Source organism: Emys orbicularis, chromosome 3 (genome assembly GCF_028017835.1).
Source record: "Emys orbicularis isolate rEmyOrb1 chromosome 3, rEmyOrb1.hap1, whole genome shotgun sequence".
Lineage (NCBI taxonomy): Eukaryota > Metazoa > Chordata > Testudines > Emydidae > Emys > Emys orbicularis.
Window position 1 is genome coordinate 47,473,614 of NC_088685.1, and position 26,424 is coordinate 47,500,037.

Here is a 26,424-nt window from a genome sequence, read left to right on the forward strand (position 1 = left end):
GTAACCTGATTTTCTTCTTCGAGTGCTTGCTCATGTCGATTCCATTCTAGGTGTGCGTGCGCCCACGTGCGCGGTCGTCGGAGATTTATGCCTTAGCGGTATCCGTAGCATCAGATGTGGCGCCCCCTTGAGTGCCATGCTCATGTGTCAGTATATCAGGCACCACTGGTCCTACGCCCTCTCAATTCCTTCTTACTGCCCATGGTAGTTAGTCGGCGCACCTTTCCTTGCATAGCAAGGGCTAGCGGTTTTGTCTCTTCTGACTTCGAGCCTTAGGGCCTTGTAAATCGTTGTTTATAGTAGTTAGTGTTAAGTAGTTGTTAAGTGTAGTTAGAAGTTAGAGTCCCAGTGGGGACTTTGCCCCAGGCAGGGCATGCCCCAGTCTCCGGGGTTTAAGCCCTGCATGGACTGTAACAGGCCTATGCCTGTAAGTGACCCCCACAACAGCTGCCTCAAGTGCTTGAGGGAATCACATGTGAAGGACAAGTGTTGTATTTATAAAAAAATGTTGACCTAGGACTCAGAAAGAGTGGGATATTTGTTTGAGGGCTCTCCTCATGGAGGCTGCCCTTCGTCCGACTTCAGAGCTGTCCCACCAAGACTCAACTCCTAGTATCTTGGCCTCGGTGCGCAGTGCACCGGGTTCCGCCTGGCACCACTCCCCATCGCTGGTGCCCAGAAAGAAAACTAAGAAGCAGGGCTCCCCGGCACTGGGCAAGAAAGGCCTCGGGGCATCGGGCAAAGGACCCAGTTCAGGCTGCCCAGCCACTCCAGAGCCAAGTGGATGTGCCTCCCCAGTCGGGGCCCTTAGCCCCTTAAAGGATCCACCACCAACTCCCAGGAGCAGTAGGGGACCCACACTTGTGGCAACATTAATGCCTTCCCAAGCTCCCCTGTCGCCCAGAGAGAAGAGGCCTCCACCCGTGCCACAGGACGCATCAAAGTCTCCCTAAAAGGGCAAGCCAGCCTTTAAGACCCCCCAGGCGGCAGTGGAGCACTGCTGATCCCCCAAGCCAAGGCAGCGCTCTCTGTCTCCGCACCGCAGATCTCCATCATAACAGCTCAGATCCTCTGGGATTCGCCCTTGGTCACCGGCATCGCGTTCATGATTCCTGCCATCTCAACGCGGATCGCCTAGGAGGAGGCATCCATATTACCGGCAGTTAGCCCTCCTGCTGGTCGTCCTTTCGGCACAGATCTCCATCGCCTGCCCCGTGAGAGCGCTCCCGTCATGATACCAGTCCCCCCTACACCGGCACCAATTCTCCCACTCCAAGCACCAGTCTCCGGTGGCGACGGTCAGCAAGCAGACACAGGCTGTGACAGTCCCACCATGGTCACTGGAAGGAGGTTCCTCTGACAAAGAAGGCAGTTTAGCCCCTCGCTGAGACTCCACCAGCATGATTGGGCACCTGAGGCCGCGTTGACTTCTACGGCGCCGCCTGGGCAGCACAGCCAGTGGCCAGTGCAGTGGCCTTATTGGAGTGCGTGTGGCATGCCAGTGATGATGATGCTCCTTTTGCACCGCTCATATGCCGCCACCTTGGAGCAACAGTTGGCGCACCGGGCTCAGGGGGTCGGGGTAGAGGACACCCCAAAACCCCACCCCAAAACCCCCTTCCCCCATAGGGGATGATGCCTCGGGGCCTCCCCCAGCGGTACAGTCATCGTCCTCAGCCCCGGATGAGGCGGTCATGGGATCCTCGAAGGCCAGCCCGGTGGACGATTTTAAAGAACACCAGGCCCTGCTTCGACAGGTGGCCGAGAACTTGGGCCTAGAGGGGGGAGGGATAGCTCAGTGGTTTGAGCAGTGGCCTGCTAAACCCAGGGTTGTGAGTTCAATCCTTGAGAGGGCCACTTAGGAATCTGGGGCAAAAATCAGTACTTGGTCCTGCTAGTGAAGGCAGGGGGCTGGACTCAATGACCTTTCGAGGTCCCTTCCAGCTCTGTGAGATAGGTATATCTCAATATATTATTATTATTATTATTATTTATTATAGAGGTGGGGGAGATGGCAGAGCAGGCAGACACCTTGTTCAGTGTGCTCCCAGCCTCTGCCCCTGCCCGTGTTGCACTACCAGTGTATGACGGGGTCCTGAAAATTGCCAAGGCCCTCTGGAAAACCTCATCATCCATCCCTCCCACCTCCAAAAGGGCCAAAAAGTACTTTGTCCTGGCCAAAGGGTTCGACTACCTTTATATCCACCCACCTCCGGGCTCGCTGGTCGTCTCTGCAGCCAACAAGAAGGACAAGCAGGGGCATACCAGTTCAACTCCCAAAAATAAAAAGGTCAAAAGGCTGGACCTTTTTGGGAGAAAAATGTATTCGGCAGCCAGCCTACAATTCCGGCTGACGAACCACCAGGCCCTCTTGGGCAGATAGAATTTTAATTTATGGGACTCTCTCTGTAAGTTCAAGGAGTCCCTCCCTCAAGGTTTGGCCCAGGAATTCAGCACCCTGGTGGACGAGGGTTCCGCGGCAGCAAGGTGCTCTCTCCAAATGGCATGTGACACTTCAGACTCGGAGGCTAGGGTGGTCGCTTTGTCGGTGGTCATGAGGTGCAGCTCCTGGTTTCAGACCGCCAGCCTGTCCCAAGAGATGTAGACCTCGATCCAGGATGTCCCATTCAGCGGGAATGGACTCTTTGCAGAGCACATGTATGTGAGGCTGCATGGATTAAAGGATACTCGGGCCATCCTTCATTCACTGGGTATGCATACGCCGCAGTCTGCAAGGAAGCAGTTCCGGACGCCCCCACCACCAAGACCTTGGCAGACTCGTCAGGGGTCTGCAAGGAGAAGGGATAGAGACATGAGCTTTAGTCATCACCACCCTTCCTCCACTCGCTCAGCCTGGCCTGGCAAAGCATTCTGTGGGCCAGGAGCGCTCATTTTGAAGGTGCGCTCAAGAGCAACACCCCAGTTAGCTCCCCGGATCCACCTTGTTCTTTCCTCGACCGTCTTTGTCCCTACCGTTCGGCTTCATCGCGGGTCACCTCGGACCGCTGGGTACTAGACATAGTTTCTTGGGGCTATACCCTGCAATTTTCATGGCCCCGTCCCTGTCGCTGACCCTGGTCTCCGAAGCTTTGGACCTGGGTTGGGGCATCCACCTGAGCGAGCTAAGCACCCAGGGCCGCTGGTTGAGGGACAATCTGGCCCTCCATATCAACGTCAGGGAGCTCAGAGCGGTTGCCTGGCCTGCCAGGCTTTCTTTTTCCACCTGAAGGACAAGGTGGTGCAGATCCTGATGGACAATACTGCCACAATGTATTACATCAACAGTCAGGGTGCAGCCAGGTTGTCAGCCCTTTGTCAAGAAGCTCTCCACCTTTGGGATTTTTGTTTATGGCATGCCATTCATCTGGTAGCCCCACACCTGCCCGTAACCAAGAACATCTTAGCTGATCACCTCAGCAGGACCTTCTCGTCTCGCCACTAGTGGTCACTCCATCCAGAGGCGGTCAGCATAATCTTCCAGATGTGGGAAACTCCCCAGGTGGACCTGTTCGCATCCAGGCAAAACAGGAAATGCCACATGTTCTGTTTGATCCGGGGGATGGACAGGGGCTCCCTATCAGATGCATTTCTCATCCCGTGGTTGGGGCCTCTAATGTATGCCTTCCCGCCACTGCCATTGATTCACACGGTTCTTGTGAAGATCAAGCAGGACAGGGCGAAGATTATCCTAATAGCCCCCATGTGGCTTCACCAGCACTGGTTCAGAACGTTGCTGAACTTTCGGTAGCCACATTGCCGTAGCTGCCCCTCGGGCCGGATCTGCTGTCCCAGAACCACGGACGTGGGCGCGCGCACACCCAGAATGGAATGGACATGAGTAACACATCTCGAAGAACAACAGTTACAAAAAGGTAGGTAACAGTTGTTGTTTTTTTCCCCAGAGGGAGTTGAGCAACAGTAATTCCCATTAAAACCACTGGCAACTACGTTTTCTTGGCACTGCTCAAAATCTAACTACTTTTTAGATGGCTGGCTTTAGGTGACTACATTTGAAAATTTCAGATTTATCATAATTAGCCAATTCCAGAGTATGCTCTTTTTTTTCCTTAGCATAATATCAATTTTTTCATTATGAGTATATCCTTTTAACTATGTGCAATGAATTTTGCCTGCCATCATCAAATTACTGGTATATAGTAGAGAAGATGGGCAGGCTCATGAAGAATTTAGAAAACAAGCCCTGGAGAAATAAAGTATATTTGATAATCAGCAGTAGGGTTCTGATGTGACAGATATGCAATTTCCTGCAATATCCTTGAAAAACCTTACTGAATTAAGTTTAAGTATCTTTGGAGTCCATTGTATTAAATGCAAAGGTTATGTGTTATTGTAGGTTGGGTTTCATGTAACTTTTGTAAGGGGAGGTGAATGCAAATTTCCTACCCCCGGTTATGCTAAAAAGGTCTAGCCTTTTGCAGCTGCTCCCTGAGGTGTGGACCATTGTCATAAGAACATAAGAATGATCGTCCTGGCTCAGACCAATAGTCCATCAAGCTCAGTGTCCAATCTTCCAACAGTGGCCGATTCGTTATCAACATTGAATTTCATCTACCATTTTGTTGCCCAGTCACCCAGTTTTGTAAGATTCCTTTGTAATTCTTCACATTCTGCTTTGTCTGCTGATCACCTGTTCTTGGAACCTGAAGATCAAAGGCCCAAGCTGTATAAAGGAAAGACTGAATTATTCATGGTTGTGCTAATTATGAGCTCAGGCTGTTAGGAACTTGTAACCACAGTAAATACCCTTGGTGGGGTTTGAAGGACTGACTCCTTCCAGAGCCCTTCAGGTGTGACCTTTAGTAAGCTTATTAACAGAGGCAACGTGTGGGGGGGGCATGTGGGGTCCCATGCCCTCTCCCTGACTTCTGCCAGTGTTTGCCAGCCCTGCTTAGCCACATGGTGCAGCCAGACCCCTCCTCCCTGCCAGCAGCTGCAAGAGCAACAGTTGGGAGCTGCAGGGAGGGGCTGCTGCTTTCTGGGAGGGGAGATTGAGGGTACGTCTCCCAGGGGAAAGGGGCAGAGTGGGACTCAAGCTGTTCAGGGGGCAGCCAAACCTTTAAATTGTGGGGGCCCCATCAGCAGGTACAGGTCGTCTCTGCTTATTAGCGTGTGTATAGGTTCTTTTATTTTTATTAATATTTTTTCTCTGCGGTGCTTTCACCTTACAAATAAATGTGCTTGCTTACAAGGAGCTGTATGGTAACTTGTAACTGCTGACAGTTACATTGTTCATAGCGCTCAAAAGAGAAAGCAGAGCACAGATGCTGGCCTGTTTAGGCAGTCTGGCTTGCTGAGGAAATCACAGTGTGGGCAGGGAACTGTGGAGCCTGGAAAAACCCCAGTCAGGAGGGCAAGAGACACAGATCTCTACCCAGGGGAGGTGATGGCTGAGGAGCCAGGAGCCTAGAATTGGGTGCCATTGGTAGACCGCAGATGGGGAAAACAGGTTTAGTTGCCCTGAACTATGATATCTGGTAATGCAAGTCCAGCCCTACATTGGATGTCCCAAAGTCATGAACAAAATGACATTGTCACCAAAGTAGAAGTGTCTTTCAAACACAGCAGTGAAATGGTTTGGTGTGTTATATAGCCTATCTGACATACGGTACGTTCTGCATCATGGTTTGCATTTTAAGAGTTCACGAAACAAAACAACTTTCACTTGCTACTTGTCTGCATGTTTTCACACGTTTCCTTGATGTTCCCCCTTCACCTTCTTCCTCTGTCTCCAAAGTCCCTCCACCAGGAAGTTGCGTATTTGTTCCTTTCTTGGAGATTTATAAATTTATGATGCTAGACTCATTTTAAGATTGTGGCCTAACAAATGGTTTTCTGTCTGTGTGTGTGGTCTGGTAAAGTGTATCTTATTGGTTGGATAGCAGACAGTGTCTTTATTTGAAGATACTGGAAGCAGGAGATGTGAAATTACCACAGAGCAGCTAACTTACCCACTGTGGAAATAGCTGTGATATTTTTGTAACCTCGCTCTTGATCAGTTCTCTAGCATAGTTATTGACATAGTTCTCTACAGTCTATTCCAGTAAAGGGAGAGTATGTGACCCTAATAATATAAGAGACCCCCACCCACACATCCCAGGTTAGCAAGAGCTTCTTCTTCCATATGTAACTTAGAACTATCTTTCTCTGTTTAACTTTTAAAAACAAAGCTGTTAACTATGTAGAGAGAAGAAATTGTAGGATTAAAGAAGTGCTATTACCAGGTGGATAAAATGCATCTAGCTTATCCAGCTTGTCAGCAGAGTTTATCCCTTATCAATAGATGTAACCATACAGTAGAACCCTGATTTTATGAACATCAATCTTTGAATGATCAGTTATATGAACCATTTTTCTGCTGTCTAAGTCAGTTTCCTGCTGCCAAATATGACTTCAGTCCTTCATCCAAAGTTCAAGCAATTGTACAGGTTTAAAAACTAAGAGATTTGATAGCAAGGGATTCAGTTCTCTCAAAGAAAAATCATTTTTATTGTATACATTTGTTACCGTTCGTTATGTATACTATGCACTGTACCTACTGTAATTTTCAGGTGTTCAGTGTTATGAACTTTTTGATTTTTATGGACTGTTCAATTCTCAATTAGTTCATAAAATAGGGATTTTACTGTATATAAATCCAGACAACTGGATACTGATCTATCTGAACCCATTAGAAAGTATTTGAAAAGGGTTAAACTAAATGATTCTCTCTCCACTTTTCATCCACAGAAAACACCATTGTGGAGTTTTAAAATTAACATTACCAAATCTTGTATTTTTCTCCATAAGCCTCTAAATTGCTCAAAGCCAGTCTGTGAACCATGATAATCTGGGTGGGGATTAGTGTGAGACTTTAGAATACTTTGAAAGTGTCCATAAATGTTGTTAGAATGTAATGAGTATGTCCATAGATTTTTTCTTACTCGTTGGTCTGTTGGTTGGGTGGAGTTTCCCATAAGTACGTTTTGGAATTTCAAAGGGTCCCTGAATTTTTGGTAATCACAGTAGTGATTTTTTTTAATGCCTTGCAAAGAGAAGACTTTTCATTTATCTCTAGAGGAAGAAGATTGGAGAGGAAGGGAGGTGTTTGTGTTTCCTGTGTTCTTACCTCATGGTATGCTCCACAGTTGGGTTTGTTTTGGGTCAGAGACTGTGTGAGAACCCTAATGTGTAATTTTTGGAAAAGTAGATTTTGGACTACTTCAGAGAGTTTGTGAAAATGTTTGTTTTACAAGTTAACAAGTCTTATGGATTTTGTCGCCATGTTAGACAGTGTCTCTGTCAGTTCCTCTGGGGAGCCTTTGGTGTCTGATTTTTAGATTAGAACAATGTCCAGGTTAGTCCCTTTGGACTCTCAGTGGAGATACTCAAGGGAGTCTGATTCTAATTAGATTTTCCTGTGTCTGAACATGGTAGGAAATAATATCATGGCTCCTCTCCTCCAGATATGTTAAATTAAATTAAATTAATGGAGATATCCTATCTCCTAGAACTGGAAGGGACCTTGAAAGGTCATTGAGTCCAGCCCCCTGCCTTCACTAGCAGAACCAAGTACTGATTTTGCCCCAAATCCCTAAGTGGCCCCCTCAAAGATTGAACTCACAACCCTGGGTTTAGCAGGCCAATGCTCAAACCACTGAGCTATCCCTCCCCCCTCTCTCTTGGTCTGTGGTGAATACAGTTTCTGGGGGTAAGATTAAAAAGGGGGGAACCAGCTGATCTAACATTAGTCCTGGATGATCACTCAGCCAGGTTTCTTGTCCAGTGATTTGTCTGCAATAAAATTATGAAAGGTAAAAGGCATATTAGACTGATCTTTAGTTGATCAACCTGACTCTGAGGTCTAGGTTTCAGTCTGTTTTGGGCTCTGGTGATATAGGCATTCCAGATTCATTATAACTATCCATTGATCTTTCCAGGCTCTGGTTGGCATTTTCTCTGTTCATTGCCTTCAGATACGACTTGTATCGAGGAGGAATACAAGTGAATTGTCAGACATTTATATATCTATTTTTAATTAAAAAGTTAATTTCTGAAGATGGTGGTGGCTTAGGCCTTCGTACTCATGAGGGAAAGCTTCCCATTCATCTCTGCTGAGTAGTTCTCTTTTCTGGGTTGAAATAATCTTGACTTTTACTAGAATCTGTTCACCAGAATGATACTTGAAGCATCATTGTGCTCTTGATTTTCATTAGATTATCTGACCGTTTTAATAGAGGCCAGTTCTTTTTTGGATTTATTGGCCTCCCTAGCTTGTCTGTTAAGACTTTGTATTTTTTATAATAGTTTACTAACTTGATAAAATTCAAAAATTAGCTTCTCCTCTATATATTAGCAATGAGAATAGCATTACAAGGTAAAGTCTGACATTAGATATTTAGCTTGTTTTCTTTGGCTTTTAAAGTAAAATCTCATGACCTCAAATACTTTAACATAGAGTCTTAACTTTGTATTGCCCAATATTAAAAACAGTTTAAGCATAGCGTGTTTTGTGAATTGGATGCAGACAGGCTGTCAAAATAATTGTAATTAGTTGATTTTAAATTATGGTATGTTGACTTTAGCAAAGATTATCAAGTGATTGCAAGAATATCTAACATTTTTATAAAACAGATACTTTTAAAAGATGTGTTGTATGCCCAGTACTTTCATTTGTCTACAATATTCTGAGCTAGGCATATTAAATAGTGCATTACTGTTTTTATTTTTTAAGATATTTCTTGGACTATCTTCATTATTACCCAAATGGCAGGCCCAAAATCAGAGCTTACTTTGTGCTTAGGCCTTCAGAGCTCACCAGTAACTCCTGGAATGGGAAGGAACTTCATTCTACTTTCACAGTTAACAGCTTCCCAGTGACCACCCTAATCTCCAAAACAGGATCATATTTTCAAAATTTCATATTCTTCGAGTGCTTGCTCGTGTCCATTCCACGTTAGGTGTGTGCGTACCACATGCACCATTGCCAGAGATTTTTCCCTCAGTGGTATCCATCAGGATGGCTTTAGCACCCTCTGGTGTCACACACTTATGTGCCTGTATAAGGGGTGCCGCCGGCCATGCACCCTCTCAGTTCCTTCTTTCCGCCCATGACAGTTGCTGTAACAACCCCTCCTACTTCGGCAAGGCTTCCCTCTCCCTATTGCCAAGGGGCTGGGGCGGGGCATGCCCCGGTCCCTGGGTTTCAAACCTTGTGCCTCCTGTGGCAAGCCTATGCCCATGAGTGACCCACACTCCAGCTGTCTGAAGTTTTTGGGAGAAACTCACATGAGAGACCGGTGCCAGATCTCTCTGGACTTTTGACCCTGTACAAAAAGGGACACAGAGATTAGAGGTTATCCTAATGAATGCGTGTTCAGACCAGCCTCAGAGCCAAGCTGCTCCCATTCTGCACCAAGCACTTCAGACTCAGTACAAAGTGCTCCTCCGGCACCACATGCTTCCCAGCACCATTCCCCATCTCCAGTGACGAGGAAGAAGCACAGTAAGCAGCACACTGACAGAGGGCACTCACCGATGCAGAAGGAGGACAAACATGGGGAAGGCAGTAGTGTGACGTGCGCCAGGCCACTCCTCCAGCCCAGGTCCCACGGCGGCACCGTCAACTCCATTCAGAGCATTGAGTATCCACCTTGAGGTTTCACATCTTCTGAGAGCTCGGAATGCACTGGCGGGTCACTTGAGCAGATCCTTTTCCTCTCACCATGAGTGGTTCCTTCACCCAGAGGTCACCAGGTTCATCTTCCAAAGGTGGGGGTCTCCCCAGGTAGACCTGTTTGCGACCAAGCAGAACAGGAAACGTCATCAGTTCTGCTCGCTATGCAGGCACAGCCCGGCTTCCTTCTCAGATGCCTTCCTGCTTCCCTGGACAGAGCTCTTGTTCTACACATTTCCCCCAGCCACTCTGGTTCACAAGGTCCTCCTAAAGAGCAGATGGGACAAGGCAAAAGTTAGTCTTCTAGCATCAGCGTGGGCATGCCAGCACTTGTTCGTCACGCTACTAGATCTATCAAGAGCAACCCTGCTTCCACTCTGCTCTGTCCTGATCTCTCAAGACCATGATCGGTTACTCCACCCAAATCTTGATTCCCTTCACCTAACTGCATGGAGGTTACATGGCTGAACCCAGAGGAGCAGACCTGTTCATAACAAGTTTGGCAGGTCTTGTTAGGTAGTAGGAGGCCATCCACTAGGGCTACCTACCTGGCCAAATGTTAGCATCTCTCAATATGGGCATCCCAACAAGGCCTCTCTCCAGTTCCGTTTTCCCTTTAGTCTATCTTGAACTACTTGCTACATCTAAAACACCAAGGTCTGGCCCTCGCATCTATCAAAGTGCATTTAGCAGGAATTTCACCCTTCCACCCCCCAGTGAATGGCAGGTCAGTGTTCTCTCACAAGCGGATGGCCCTTAAGAGACTGGAGAGACTTTATCCTCCGGTCCATGAGATGATTCCCCCATGCGACTTAAACCTGGTTTTCTCAAGGCTCAAGTCTTCACTTTGAGCCACTAATGTTGTGCCCTCTACTGCTTCTCTCATGGAAGGTCGCCTTCTTGGTAGCGATCACCTCACTCAGAAGGGTCTCTGAAATCAAGGCCCTTACGTCAGAACCACCATACCTGGTGTTCTTCAAGAACAAGGCCCAACTGCGCCCCCATCTGGCCTTCCTGCCAAAGGTGGTTTCACAGTTCCGTAGCAACCAGGCCATTTTCCTGCCAGTCTTCTTCCCAAAGCCTCATAAGAACTCAGAAGAGCAGTTGTACGTTAGGCGTGTCTTCACCTTCTATATCAAGAGGACTAAATCCTTTCGCAAATCCACACAACTCTTTGTAGCAATAGCAGAAAGGATGAAAGGGCTTCCAGTGTCAGTCCAGAGAATCTCATCCGGGATAACCGCCTGCATTCGGCCATGTTACGAGCAGGCAAATGTCCCACCTCCAGCCATCTTAACCATTCACTCCATGAGAGCTTGGGCCTCTTCAGCAGCATTCCTCACGCAGGTTCCAATCCAAGACATTTGCAGGACTGCAACTTGGTTTTTGGTGCATACCTTTGCATAGCACTACACCATCACCCAACAGGCTCAAGACGATGCCAGATTCGGAAGAGCAGTGTGGTAGTCAGCATGTTCATGAACTCCAAGCTCACCTCCTGAAGTACTTCTTGTGAGTCGCCTGAATGGATGTGAGCAAACACTTGAAGAAAAAACGGTTACTAACCTTCCATAACTACTGTTCTGTTCTTTAAGATGTGTTGCTCATGTCCATTCCATGACCCAACCTCATACCCCTCTGTCAGAGTTAGCCAGCAAGAAGGAACTTGAGAGGGTGCGTGGCTGGCAGTACCTCTTATACTAGTGCATAAGCGCGCAGCACCAGAGGGCACTAGAGTTGGCCTGACAGATACCACTGAGGGAAGAATGTCCGGCAACGGTCGCACACACACCTAATATGGAATGGACATGAGCAGCACATCTTGAAGAACAACAGTTACGGAAGGTTAGTAACCGGGTTTTTTCTGTAAGTACCTACATGGAGAACACATATGGAATAATGGGCTCTTCAATCTAGCAGAGAAAGGGATAACGCAGTCTAAGGCTGGAAGTTGAAGCTAGACAAATTCAGACTGGAAATAAGGTGTAAATTTTTAACACTGAGGGTACTTAATCATTGGAACAATTTTCCAAGGGTCATGGTGGATTCTCTATCACTGGCAATTTTTAAATCAAGATTGGATGTTTTTCTAAAAGATGTAGTCTATGAATTATTTGGGGAAGTTCTATGACGTATGTTATACAGGAGGTCAGACTAGATGATCACAGTGGTCCCTTCAGCACCCAATAGCTCCCAAATAGACACCTATATGAATGACCGGGTCATGAAAAGAACTCTGTTCCCGTTTAAGCCTGATTTCCAGTAGTACTCCTCCCCTATTGAAACTAACGATCCCATTCATGGTCATACTTTTTAAAAAAAACTAACAAAACACACACTCCTCAGTGAGTACTGTGTAAACGCAGAGTTTGAAAATCAAGTCAGAATAGAGTTAATTGAACATGCGCAAATTATAGAGTATTCCTTGAATGTAGAGAGAGTTGGGTTTGTGTTTTTCTGTCTGAATGGGTGTAAATGTTTCCAGAAAGATCTATGTGGTGATGGTAGCAGGGGGAATGACAAATTTCAGGCCACAAGGAATATATTTGGGAAAATTGAAGCAGCATTAGGTGTGTTGAATGGAATGTCCACACTCATAACTATATAATTGCAGGTACAATACTGTAATATTCAGCAGTACATTTACAGAATAAATATTTTGAAACATAACATAGTGACATCGTTTGAAGTGACAGTTCACAAAATAAAAAAATATGGCAACCATATTATGCTTCTAAATATTTACATAATTGATGTAATATTGAATAAACAAATATCACTGGGGCAAGTAGGGCTTGTCGTATATGTGGTGTACCTCATTCAGTGCACTAAATGCCCCGATAACAACTGTGTGGGTGAAATGAGAGAATCATTACACTCTCGAAGGAACTTACAGTGTTTTTGTCTTTTTTCATTTTTCTATGTATCACCTGTGGGTGAACACTTTTTTCGCAAAGCGATCGCTTTATAGCTGACCTCTGAGTCCTCATTCTCAAAGGATGCGGACTTCACTTTCAAAAGTTGAGCCTGGGAGCTTAAATTCATAACTTTGCTAGATACTAAAAATCATGGACTGAATAGAGACACTTGATTTATGACTTATTACAACAATCTATAACCCATTTAACCCTCTTCCCCCCCCTCCAGCTTTTTTTTTATATGATTATTCCTTTCCCCCCTGTGACTGGAGAGGTGTTAATGGGCTACTTCACCTTGAATGATCTCTTGAAATGTGTTAACTACTTATGCTAAACAATCTGTTCCACCTTGTATTTAACTGTGACACTCTGGGTATGTCTACACTGCAATTAAAAACCCATGGCTGGCCCATGCCAGCTGACTTGGGCTCGTGGGGCTTGGGCTTGCGGCTGTTTAATTGCAATGTAGATGTTCGGTCTTGGGCTGCAGCGACCCTGTGAGATGGGAAGCTACCAGAGCTCTGGCTGCAGCCCAAGCCCAAACGTCTGCACCACAGTTAAACAGCCCCTTACCCTGAACCTTGCAAGCCTGAGTCAGCTGGTTTGGGCCAGCCGTGGGTGTTCAACTGCAGTGTAGACATACTCTTTGAGTACCTTTCCAAGACCTGAAGAGCTCTGTGTAAGCTCGAAAGCTTGTCTTTCTCACCAACAGAAGTGAGTCCAATAAAAGATATTACCTCACCCACATCGGCTCTCTAATATTCTGGCACCAATATCGCTACAACATTGCATACTCCTAAAGAAGCAAGATAGGGATAATGACTTATACAGATCCTTTCAACTTTAAGGATCCCAGAGCACTTTAGAAATGAATTGTTTAATAGCACTCAGCAGTACTACAAGGCAGTTTCACAACGTTAGGTCAGGAAGTGAAGGAAATCCCAGAGGTTCTCCCCAGAATACTTCAAGGTGTCTCAAACTTTGTCATAGCGTTCTTGTAGCCTTCTGCATTGTAAAGATTTATTTAAAGAATGTGGGGTAACAGACAGTCACTGGCAAACCTTTTTAATGTTGCAATGATTTTGTCAAGTCCTAAGCAAAAAGAAACTGTTAATATTTTAACTCTGTAAATTCAAAAATTCCTTAAGCAGTACTGCAGTATTTAATATGTTTACTCTCTGCTTTGGAAATTCTGGTGTTCAGTGAACAGGCGGCATGGGGAACATTTTTGAGACAGAACCAACAAAAGATAGAATATCTCCTTGGAACAGTTGAGGCTAAAAGTGAGTAATCTCCAAAGCGTTCTAATATTTTACTTGGAGAAGAAGTTTTGTTAATAGCAAGAGACTGGAATTTTTCACTTCACATGCGGTCCATTTTATAGAAGTATTTTTAAAACATCAAAACACTGACTTCAGATCATCTGTTTCTGAGATTCAGTGCACGTTCAAACTCTGTGGAACTAGACCATAGTTTCACTATCAAACACAGATAAAAGTACATATATTCTGGGCATGTTCAAAAGTATGTTTTCTTACATAGAAATGGGTATGGTCAGCCACAGCAATCATGGATTTTAAACATTTTGGTTAAAACTTTTAGGGTGCTATGAAACTATGTACTTTTTTGTGTCTAGTCACACAGAACTTCAGACTGAACCAGTGTGCAAGCCAATGGGCACCTCGGTGTTCCTCAGGAAAACTCTGAAGGTTTAGCTGTTCAGGGAGTGTAGATCTCTTGACATTCCTTCACAGTTGTTTTCTTAATTCCACATTTCCCCAGCCACATCTGCTCAACCTATCTTCTGTTATGCACCTGTCAGCTGGAAGTAAGCTTTTTTTTCCAGTTTTTATCTAAGCCATTTCTAAGGCCTCAATTCAGTGTCTGACTTTAAGCAAGCCATAGTCCCATTAACCAATAGTCAGTGAGATTATAGGGTATGTCTACACTACGAGAGTAGTTCGATTTTACTTAAATCGAATATGTGGAATCGATATTACAAAGTCGAACGTGTGTGTCCACACTAAGGACAGTAATTCGACTTTGTGAGTCCACACTAACGGGGCAAGCGTCGACATTGGAAGCGGTGCACTGTGGGCAGCTATCCCACAGTTCCCACAGTCCCCGCTGCCCACTGGAATTCTGGGTCGAGCCCCCAATGCCTTCTGGGGAAAAAATTGTGTCGAGGGTGGTTTTGGGTAACTGTCGTCATCCAACCGTCACTCCCTCCCTGAAAGCGCCGGCGGGAAATCAGTTCGCGCACTTTTCTGGTCAGTGACAGCGCGGACGCCACAGCACTGCGAGCATGGAGCCCGCTGCGACCATCGCTGCAGTTATGGCCGTTATCAACACCTCGCACCTTATCATCCACCTTTCCCAGAGGCAGATGCTGAGAAGTCGGGCGAGGAGGCTACGGCAGCGCGGTGAGGACCTGAAGTCTGAGAGTGGCACAGACCTGTCACAAAGCACAGGACCCCGCGCCGAGGACATCATGGTGGCAATGGGTCATGTTGATGTTGTGGAACGGCGATTCTGGGCCCGGGAAACAAGCACGGACTAGTGGGACCGCATAGTGCTGCAGGTCTGGGATGAATCCCAGTGGCTGCGAAACTTTCGCATGCGGAAGGGGACTTTCCTTGAACTTTGTGAGTTGCTGTCCCCTGCCCTGAAGCGCAGGGACACCCGGATGCGAGCAGCCCTGACTGCCCTGAAGCGCAAGGACACCCGGATGCGAGCAGCCCTGACTGTCCAGAAGCGAGTGGCCATAGCCCTCTGGAAGCTTGCAACGCCGGACAGCTACCGGTCAGTCGCGAACCACTTTGGCATGGGCAAATCTACCGTGGGGGTTGTTGTGATGCAAGTAGCCAACGTAATCGTTGAGCTACTGCTCTCAAAGGTAGTGACCCTGGGAAACGTGGAGGTCATCATACATGGCTTCGCCGCGATGGGATTCCCAAACTGCGGTGGGGCTATAGATGGAACTCGCATCCCTATCCTGGGACCGGACCACCAGGCCAGCCAGTACATTAACCGAAAGGGCTACTTTTCAATGGTGCTGCAAGCACTGGTGGACCATAGGGGACGTTTTACAAACATCAACGTCGGATGGCCGGGCAAGGTTCATGACACTCGTGTTTTCAGGAACTCTGGTCTGTTTAGACGGCTGCAGGAAGGTATTTACTTCCCGGACCACAAAATAACTCTTGGGGATGTGAAGATGCCTATAGTCATCCTCGGGGACCCAGCCTACCCGCTAATGCCCTGGCTCATGAAGCCCTATACAGGCGCCCTGGACAGTGAAAAAGAACTCTTCAACTACCGGCTGAGCAAGTGCAGAATGGTGGTGGAGTGTGCTTTTGGACGTCTCAAGGGGAGATGGAGAACCTTACTGACTCGCTCTGATCTCAGCGAAACCAATATCCCCATTGTTATTGCAGCTTGCTGTGTGCTCCACAATCTCTGTGAGAGCAAGGGGGAGACCTTTATGGCGGGGTGGGAGGTTGAGGCAAATAGCCTGGCTGCTGATTACGTCCAGCCAGACAGCCGTGCGATTAGAAGAGCCCAGCGGGACGCGCTGTGCATCCGGGAGGCTTTGAAAGCTAGGTTCCTGAGTGAGCAGGGTAACCTGTGACTATTAAGTTTGTTTACAGAGAAGCTGAACCTGCCCCCGTTTCTTTACCCAGTAAATGTTCACTATCCTCTCCACTTACATACCCCGTTCCCCCCCTTCCAACACACGTTTAAAAATAAAATCACTTGAAATTTGTTAATGAACACCGTTTTCTTTATTACTGTTTTCGCGGTAAAGTGTTGAACCTGGGACGCAAACTGTGGTGGGGAGCGGGTGTAGTGTAGTGATGCAAAGGACGCTTCTAAACTCCAGGAATGACAGGCTCCGCACTGGTGGACTGGTTGTTTCAACGGAGCCTGCCACCCCTCCTGTTCGGGACTCTGTGTGTGGGGGCTATGTGACTTTGTGGCAGGGGGAGGACAGTTACAGATCCCCTGCTGCGTGGCTCTGTGATCCAGGATAAGGACCGCTGCATAAGATCTCTAACCGCCCTCCCCCGCCACAAAGTCACATAGCCCCCCACACACACACACAGAACATGAAAACCACCTCCCAGACTGACCAGGGTAACTAGTGAATGCAATGTGTGTGTGCCCTGCTGCTGAACCTGCCCCCGCGTCTGTACCCTGGTAAAGGTGACTGTCCTGTCCAATTACCAACCCCCTTTCCCCCCTTCAAACAGACTCTCCTCTAAAAGAACATGATGGAAACAGTAATTAACAGAAACGTATTTTTTATTAGCAACTACACATGAAACTGGGGGATGAAACTGGGACGGGGGCTTGGGTGAGGCGGGAAGGAAAGGACTTATCAAATTTTGGGGAATGAGAGCCTTCTGCTACTTGAGCAGTCTGCAGGGGTGGAGTGAGAGTTTTCATGGACTCTGCCGCCCCTCCTTCTCGGGACTTTGGGTGAGGGGGGTATGGGACTTTGTGGCGGGGGAGGGCGGTTACAGATAGACTGCAGCGGGGCTCTGTCCTCCTGCCTCCGGTCCTGCAGAACATCCACAAGGCGCCGGAGCGTGTCCGTTTGCTCCCTCATTAGTCCAAGCAGCGTTTGAATCGCCTGCTGGTCTTCCTGCCGCCACCTCTCCTCCCGTTCCATGTGTGATCGGTGCATTTGGGACAAGTTCTCCCTCCACTGGGTCTGCTGGGCTGCCTGGGCTCGGGAGCAGCCCATAAGTTCCGAGAACATGTCCTCCCGTGTCCTCTTCTTCGTACGCCTAATCTGCGCTAGCCTCTGGGAGTGTGATGCCAGGGTAGTTCGGGAGACAGTCGCAGCTGTGGGATGGGAAAAAGGGAGTGAATTCCTCAGAAAGATAAATTTTTTTGTGAACAAAGAACATAGTCTTTCTCTGTGAACAAGACCATGCACAGCACCTATCACATGCGCACTCAGGACAAGGTCGAATTTTCGGCCTTCGCTTTCAGTGCCTGGGGTCTTGCAGTGCAGATCAGACAAGCGGGACAGGACAGCGGAATTTGGGTAACAGGCTGACATGGTAAGCCGTAGACTTGTGGCTGCTTAAAACTTTAATAATAGCACTGGCCTCCTTTCACGTTCAAAGCAATGCCAGTCCCTGCTGCCAGCAATCGGGCAAGCATGAACTCTGCCCCTGTCCCACCCCCTCGCGGCTGTCCCAGGGAAAGATCCCTGTATGCTGCTCCTCTCCCGCCTCCACCGCGTGGCTCTAAACCGCCGGTTACAGTTCTGTAAAAGAACAGGCAAGCAGTCCCAATACTAACATTCCCCTACCTAATTCAAAGCAGGTCACCATGAGCGACATCACTCTGATGAGGATTTCAGAGACGGAGAAAGAACGGATGCTTCGGGAAAGCCTGCAAAGAGCAGGGCCGTATGCCGCCATGCTCTGCAAGGCAATGATACCCGAGTACTTGATTGTCTCCTGGCGCGGAAACGTTTCCTACCACGGAGGACCCAATAAGGCCGCTCTCCCCAGGAACCTGATGCAAAGGCTTTCCAATTACCTCCAGGAGAGCTTCGTGGAGATGTCCCAGGAGGATTTCTGCTCTATCCCCGGACATATAGACCGGATTTTACTGTAGCTGCACTGGCAGGGACTAAACAGTAGAGCGCTTAGGGCAAAACAATCATGCTAAACCGGACATTGTTAGATTTTTTTTCAGTAGTTTCACTGCCAAGGACTGAAACGTTAAGCGCCTAGGGCAAAGTAATCATGAAAAACCCATTGTTAATATTCCTGTTCTGTTAAAAATAAATGTTTACATGTTTAAAACACTTACTGACTGATCCTTCCCCTGATTCTGTGTCCGGGTTAACGCCTGGGCGACGGTTGGTAGGGGATCTCTGTAAGGGTGATGAAGATATCCTGGCTGTCGGGGAAATCAGCGTTGTAAGCGCTGTCGACTGCCTCGTCCTCCTCATCTCCTTCCTCATCTTCCCCGTCCGCTAACATGTCCGAGGAACCTCCTCGGACATCCTCAGAGTCCACGGTCAGTGGTGGGGTAGTGGTGGCGGCCGCACCTAGGATGGAATGCAGTGCCTCGTAGAAACGGGATGTGTGGGGCTGGGATCCGGAGCGTCCGTTTGCCTCTTTGGTCTTCTGGTAGCCTTGTCTCAGCTCCTTGATTTTCACGCGGCACTGCTCATCTTTACTGTGTGTGGAAAAATGCAGCGGGTATTCTAGCATCCCCAGGAGGAGTGAGTGTTCTATCCACCTCACTATGTGCCTGCCTGCCTTAATGGAGTTGAGAGTAAGTTACCTTTGAAAACTGTTTTCCCATGAATTGTTGAACTAGTCTTAAGACATATTTGCAAATAACAAGGTGTTTGTTTGCCTGGGGATATAGTCTTCTGGAGACCACATAACACTTTACTGACTTTAATGGGAATTGTTATAGTTTATTGATGGAAGGCTATGGGCCCTCTTTAGCAGTCATTGGCAAATACCATTCATTAGTTCTCGTATCTTGAGGGTTTTTTAGCCTTTTTCCTCCTCCCTGGTGGGCAAAGAATTCTTTCCCAGTCGTATACAAAGGAAGGTACAGAATAAACTGGGAGAGTATTCAAAGCTTATGAGTTCTTCAGTTAGCATGAAGAGATATTTTCTAATGGAAACTTTTGAAAGCCCTCTGTTTTTAATTTTTTTTTTTAAAGCACAGGTGAGGAGTAAATTTCACAAGAATAAAACTTCAGTTTCCAGTTGCTAAACAGCTCCCAGGTCAGATGTGCGAAGACTTCATTTTTCATGCTTGAATGCGAAGTGTTTTTAAACAAATATCTTGTCAGTTACATTATCAAAAATTATACATCAAATGGATGTGCTGAGCCAATCAAAACACACAACTGCATTACTACTGTCCTAAGGATGGGTTGTTTAGTGATCCAAATGGTATAATTAGCAATAATGGAATAGAAATGAGGAAAGAACAATTCAGGTTGAATCGAAGGGATAACATACTGTAAGAGAGATCTGTTAGACTGTATTAGTAATCTCTCAAGTGAAGTTGTGAAAGCGCCACTGCTTGAGTCCATTTTAAACTGGAGTGGTCAAAGCACTCAAGTATATTCTCTAGGGAACAGTTATCCTTGTCTCTTTTCAGTCTCCGGCTTCTGTGATGCTCCATGATTCACATTATTATGAAAATATTATTTCTGTAAAATAAATGGGTAGTGATATTTCCTGATACTCATTTCACACCTTCGGTATTATCACTTTCCTTCTATCCTATCTCAACATGATATCTCTTATCTGTTTTCTGTTACTGGCTTGATTTTATAAAAGTGTGGAAACAGGATTAATCAAATATCTCCAGGTTAAATGTGATGTGGAGCTGGAGAACGTGCATGTTTTTTGTGTCCGTCCTTGCTTTTTTCAAACGTCCTTAATAGTAGAATCCCATTTGTGATGCTGCTGCTATTTCAGACTGTGCTCCTTTGGCAGTGGTGGTATAAGCAGCAGTGATGCTATGTTGTGCAAAGTGAAAACTAAATCGTAGAGAAAATGGGATGAGGAAGGGCCAGGAACAGAAGTTGCAAAGATGTATGCACACACACAGAGGGGGACTGCACCATTAGTATAGCAGCATCATTTTAGTTAGGAACAGAATTTGGTTCCTCATATGAGGAAAGACCTTTGATTGCTCTTAATCAGCCCCTTCTGGCAAACTGAAAAATTGGAGTTGATGGGCTATCAGAATAACCACACTTTTGACTTCTCAAACAGTGGGATGGTTGCGGTTATACAATGCCTTTTGAAAGAGGGAGAATTAGTATTTAGGGAGGAGAAACAATGTAAGCATATTGAAATCACCAATTACACTTTGACAGTGCAGCCAAGAATAGCATCCTGTCTAATCACACATAATTTGAATAGATTTCTATGTCACTGATATCGAGGAGTAATGGAACTCAATATGTAGTGGAGAAAAAATTGGTTGCACACAGGGAGTAAGATGTTGGGCAAATATTAAACTTGTTTGAATTTACCTGTGTTTATGGTTTGCCTTCTGAGTTGGTTCCAGGATACAAAATTTCAGGAAACAAACTTTATGTTCTAACATTTCTTCACAATTTCAACTCACTTTATACCTCTGTGAGTCAGAAAGAAGCTATAGAATGACATTTTTCACACACCCCGCTCGCAGAATTTAAATGGTGTTCATTACTACTTACAGAGGTTCCCAAACCTTTCCACAGTGAACCATATCTTTGAAATTTACTCCTCAGAGATTGTTTTGTGGACCAGCCTCCCTTTCCATTAACAATCACATAATGTCTCTATTGCAACTACAGCAGTTGTTTAGGTAAAAATACATTAAATATGTTCTGTCTTTTTAATGCAGTTTAGCAAATGGATATCAGTAGGAGAAACCAGCAATATGTAGCCAGACTGCTCTACACAGACCATAGTTTGGAAACCCCTGACCAATCATCTTTTGAAAATGACTTTTCCTTTGTATATTTTCAGTATTTAAGTCCAGTTAATTGTATCCTTCCAATGTATGTTTGTGCTCTTTCCTAGGGCTTGCAGTATTAAAACATGTGCTGACGCCACGTGTAAAGGCAACTCATGTTGCCATTGACTCAATGAAGAATTACTTAGATGCAGTTTATGATGTTACAGTAGCATATGAAGGTACTGTGGACCACAAAGGGCAAAGAAAAGTGGCACCGTCCATGACTGGTGAGTTGACATTATTATTTATTAATTCATACATGCACTTATAAAAATACAGGGCCAGATCCATCACACAGCTCAGTTTGCGCTGCTCAGATGGTTAGCAGCAGCAGTAAAGCTTGGTGGATCCAACCCACTGAGGACTTCGCACTGGGGATCTGTGGATGATGAGCGTATATAGTGACTCCTACACAATTCGGTAGGAGGTTCCCAAACTGTAGGCTCCTACACCAGGTCACCGCTTCTGGCCCTCAATTCAGGGAATATTCCTATGGCCAAGTCGTACCAAATGATTAAGATGAACTCTTGTGGGCATTGGCAGCCAGGTGACATTAACTTTTAAGCTTGTGCTGACTCCAGGTTTGGGAGACTATAAAACTCGCTTAAAGCCTTCCTCTCTGGCCCCCCTATTTTTGTCATGCCTTTGGTTTTCTGTGGAACACCTTAGAATATAGCTGGTAAATTTTACAAGGGAAAGTATACACTTAATAACATTATTTGAAAAATTACAAATAAAATTATTATAGTTTAATGTAATCTAAAATCTTATCGAAAATATAGCATTTTGTCTCCTAGGCCCAATCTAGTCATATGGACACATGTCCAGTAAAACTTTAAACAGTGTCAATTTTAAAAGAACATCTTTTATTGCACTGTAGCTTTTCCAGAGTTTTTTTTTAATATAACCTTCTGCTCTCATAAAGTTCAATTGCTTTCAATTATCATGTGCTATTAGGATGAATTAATGGAGATTTCTAACTAAACTAATTAGTAGTAGTTCCTTTAACTCTCTTAAAACAGGAGACAGGATTTTTTTTTACTGTAACAAAGTAACTCAAGTTTCAGAGCAGCAGCCGTGTTAGTCTGTATCCGCAAAAAGAACAGGAGTACTTGTGGCACCTTAGAGACTAACAAATTTGTTTGAGCATAAGCTTTCGTGGGCTACAGCCCAAGTAACTCAAGTTTACTTGCAACGGTATTGACATGCCAGATGTTTTCCTTTCGCCAGCTTCAATTGGTGAGTTATCATCACTTCTGGGCATCACTATCTGGGTGCATTAAGTTGCATCTGTCAGTAATGAAGGCCAAAATGTTCACTGTCAAACCTGATCTTTAATTGTAATTTGTCTTTTCAGTACATTAGAAATCTGACTTTGCATACTAGCTGAATAAGCCTTTTTGACTTCAGAGTCTGCTTTGGTGCAGAGTTGTCTTTTTCAGTCGGAGCAAGGGTAAAAAGGATTACATGAGCATTCTAGCTCTATGCTATTTGAAAGAACTGTATGCAGTTGAGCTTTGGGTTGCTCTTCTGTGATAATATGAAGGAGGAGCCTGGATCTTTATCTAACCAGTATGATCATTGTTTTGTTACAGTTTAGTGGTGGGTTTCTTGTACAAATCTTAAGTGTGACCAACACATTTTTTTCAAAATAATTATTCAACATATTCCTTCATTGCAAAAATGATGTATATAAAAATCTGTCTTTTTAGAGACCTCCTTATTCTTCTTCCATCTAAGAATAACTCATAGCTGTAGACAGAAATGTAGTTCAGCTGTTCCCAAGTCCAAATTATTTTTTGTTCAATTATAAAATATTTTCAAGAATATGTGAAACTTTTTGCTATGACTTGCTTCCCCCCCCCCCCTTTAAAAAAATGTTCAATGTTCTGAACTCAAAGCATTTTGTCTCCTAGGCCCAATGTAGTCATATGAACACATGTCCAATAAAACTTTAAACAGTGTCAATTTTTAATCAACATATTTTACTGCACTGTAGCTTTTCCAGATTTTTTTAATATAACTTTCTGCTCTCATAAAGTTCAATTGACTACCCCATTACTGTTATAATAGAAGTTTGTTTATTAAATATCTGATATTATTTATTTGTCTAGTTATTTTAAGAAAGAATTCCGTACATTATTACTTTTCATCTTAAAGTTCTCTTCAGACTTTTTTGGCAGCTCCCTAGTACTGAGTATTGCCAAGGTGCACTTTTGTAAAACCTGATTCAGTTTGTAATTCTGCAAGCCTGATGAACATCTGTAGTAAACATTTTGAGAACACTATTTTCCATTCAGTTCTTCAATCTTAACATTTAGCTTTCTCTCTCTCTTTTTTTTTTTAAATCTTTTTGAACTTTTATCTTGTCTTAAGTGTTATGATCAACTAATATATTCTGTCTGTTTGTAAAGTGCTGCGTAAGTTTTATAGTGATAAACAAATATATAAAAAAAATTGAGATGTATCCTTCAGCCAACTAATTGTGAAGGTTGAGATGATTACGGCCTCACACTTGTCTGTACTTTCAGCAACAGAAAAACTAACACATGTGATGAACATTCAGCTAAATAATTATTTTATTCATAACCAAGTAGCCATATGAAACATCTATCCAAAACATACCAGATTCTTGTAGTAGTCACATAATCTACATAATTTATTATTGAACATATAAGAACTAGGGCTGTTAAGTGATTAAAAAAATCATGATTAATCGTGCGATTAAAAAAATTAATCACGATTAATCGTGCTGTTAATAGAATACCATTTATTTAAATATTTTTGGATGTTTTCTACATTTTCAAATATTGATTTCAATTACAACACAGAATACAAAGTGTACAGTGCTCACGTTATATTTATTTTTATTATAAATATTTGTGCTGTAAAAAACAAAAGAAATAGTATTTTTCAATTCATCTCATACAAGTACTGTAATGCAATCTCTTTATCTTGAAAGTTGAACTTACAAATGTAGAATTATGTACCCAAAAAATAACTGCATTCAACAACAAAACAGTGTAAAACTTTAAACCCTACAAGTCCACTCAGTCCTACTTCTTGTTCAGCCAGTCATTTATACAAACAAGTTTGTTTACATTTGCAGGAGATAATGCTGCCCGCTTCTTGTTTACAATGTCCCCTGAAAGTGAGAACAGACATTTGCATAGCACTGTTGTAGCCGGCGTTGCAAGATTTTTACGTGCCAGATGTGCTAAAGATTCATATGTCCTTTCATCTTCAACAATCATTCCAGAGGACATGCGTCCATGCTGATAACAGGTTCTGATCGATAATGATCCAAAGCAGTGCAGACTGATGCATGTTCATATATATGGAGATATACCTATCTCATAGAACTGGAAGGGACCCCGAAAGGTCATCGAATCCAGCCCCCTGCCTTCACTAGCAGGAACAGTGCCTTCACTAGCAGGAACATCATCATCTGAGTCAGATGCCACCAGCAGAGGTTGATTTTCTTTTTTGATGGTTTCGGGTTCCGTAGTTTCCACACTGGAGTGTTGCTCTTTTAAGGCTTCTGAAAACATGCTCCACACCTCATCCCTCTCAGATTTTGGAAGGCACTTCAGATTCTTAAACCTTTGGTCGAGTGCTGTAGCTATCTTTAGAAATCTCACACTGATACTTTCTTTGCATTTTGTCAGACCTGCAGTGAAAGTGTTCTTAAAACGAACAACATGTGCTGGGTCATCATCTGAGACTGCTATAATATGAAATATGTGGCAGAATGCGAGTAAAACAGAGCAGGAGACATACTATTCTCCCCCTAGTAGTTCAGTCAAAATTTAATTAACGCATTACTTTTTTAATGAGCATCATCAGCGTGGAAGCATTTCCTCTGGAATGGTGGCCGAAGCATAAAGGGGCATACGAATGTTTAGCATATCTGGCACGTAAATACCTTTCAATGCCAGCTACAAAAGTGCCATGCGAACGCCTGTTCTCACTTTCAGGTGACATTGTAAATAAGAAGCTGGCAGCATTATCTCCTGCAAATGTAAACAAACTTGTTTGTATGAATGACTGGCTGAACAACAAGTAGGACTGAGTGGACTTGTAGGCTCTCAAGTTTTACATTCTTTTGTTGTTGAGTGCAGTTATGTAACAAAAAAAATCTACATTTGTAAGTTGCACTGTCACGATAAAGAGACTGCATTACAGTACTTGTATGAGGTGAATTGAAAAATACTATTTCTTTTGTTTATCTTTTTATAGTGCAAATATTTGTAATCAAAATAATAATTTAAAATCAGCAGTGTACATTTTATTCTGTGTTGTAATTGAAATCAATATATTTGAAAATGTAGAAAAACATCCAAAGATAGTTAATACATTTCAATTCGTATTCTATTAACTGTACGATTAAAACTGCGATTAATTGCAATTAATTTTTTCAGTCGTGATTAATTTTTTTTAGTTAATCACGTGAGTTAACTGCGATTAATCGACAGCCCGAGTAAGGATATATGAAAAATTATGAAGATGGTCATATTTGTCATTCTCTTGAACCCTCAAGCCACAAAATAGAAGAAAAGTATATGTTCTGAAAAGACCATTCTACCATTTGCCAGGCAATAGCCTAAGAACTGTTTTGTTCAAGAATTAATATAACATGGTTTGAGGGCACTGGGAATCAATACAGAAAAACTCCTAAAATTAGTATTATAGAACATCCAATATATGACATGTACATATTCATGTCAAAATTAAAAAGAAAAAAAATGTAATTCACATCAAAAACAAAATGGCAGCACAATCATGTTAACTTTCAAAAGAAGATAAAGTTGACATTTCTTTTTCAATTTAGCAGCTTTGATTGGAATTTATTGTATGGAAAACAAACTTTTGATAAGCACAACTCTAATTGAAGGCAATAGATTTATTATGTTGAAGCATTATTTCCCATGTGAATAAAATTTGACTTCCATATAGTTAAAACATATTTCTCAAGAAATCCAACATGCTTTCATAACTGTAAAACAAAATTCTTCACGAGCCCCTGTCATTGTCTCAGAACCCATATGTGTCTAGGGACTTGGTTAATTCTTTGCTCACAATTTGTGTTCAGTGGTAGTCATGAGTAAGGCTACATTTTAGTCAAGGGTATTTTTAGTTAAAGTCATGGATAGGTCACGGGCAGTAAACAAAAATTCATGGCCTGTGACCTATCCATGACTTGTACTATATACCCCTGGCTAAATCTTGAGGGGAGGTGTGGCTTGGGGGTGCTGTGGGTGCTTGTGGGAGGGAGGCAGCCCAGGGGGTGCTGCGGGTGCTCAGGGACGCCAGGGGTGCTCA

General features: G+C 44.2%; 1 protein-coding gene across 1 annotated transcript in view; it reads left to right on the top strand.

Moving 5' to 3' along the window:
- AGPAT5 (1-acylglycerol-3-phosphate O-acyltransferase 5) overlaps window positions 1-26,424 on the top strand; it is a 138,138-nt gene that overhangs the window by 87,560 nt on the left and 24,154 nt on the right. The window contains exon 6 of the mRNA XM_065400398.1: window positions 21,168-21,329. Within this exon, the coding sequence (XP_065256470.1) occupies window positions 21,168-21,329 (162 nt within the window). The remainder of the gene's footprint in view (window positions 1-21,167; window positions 21,330-26,424) is intronic.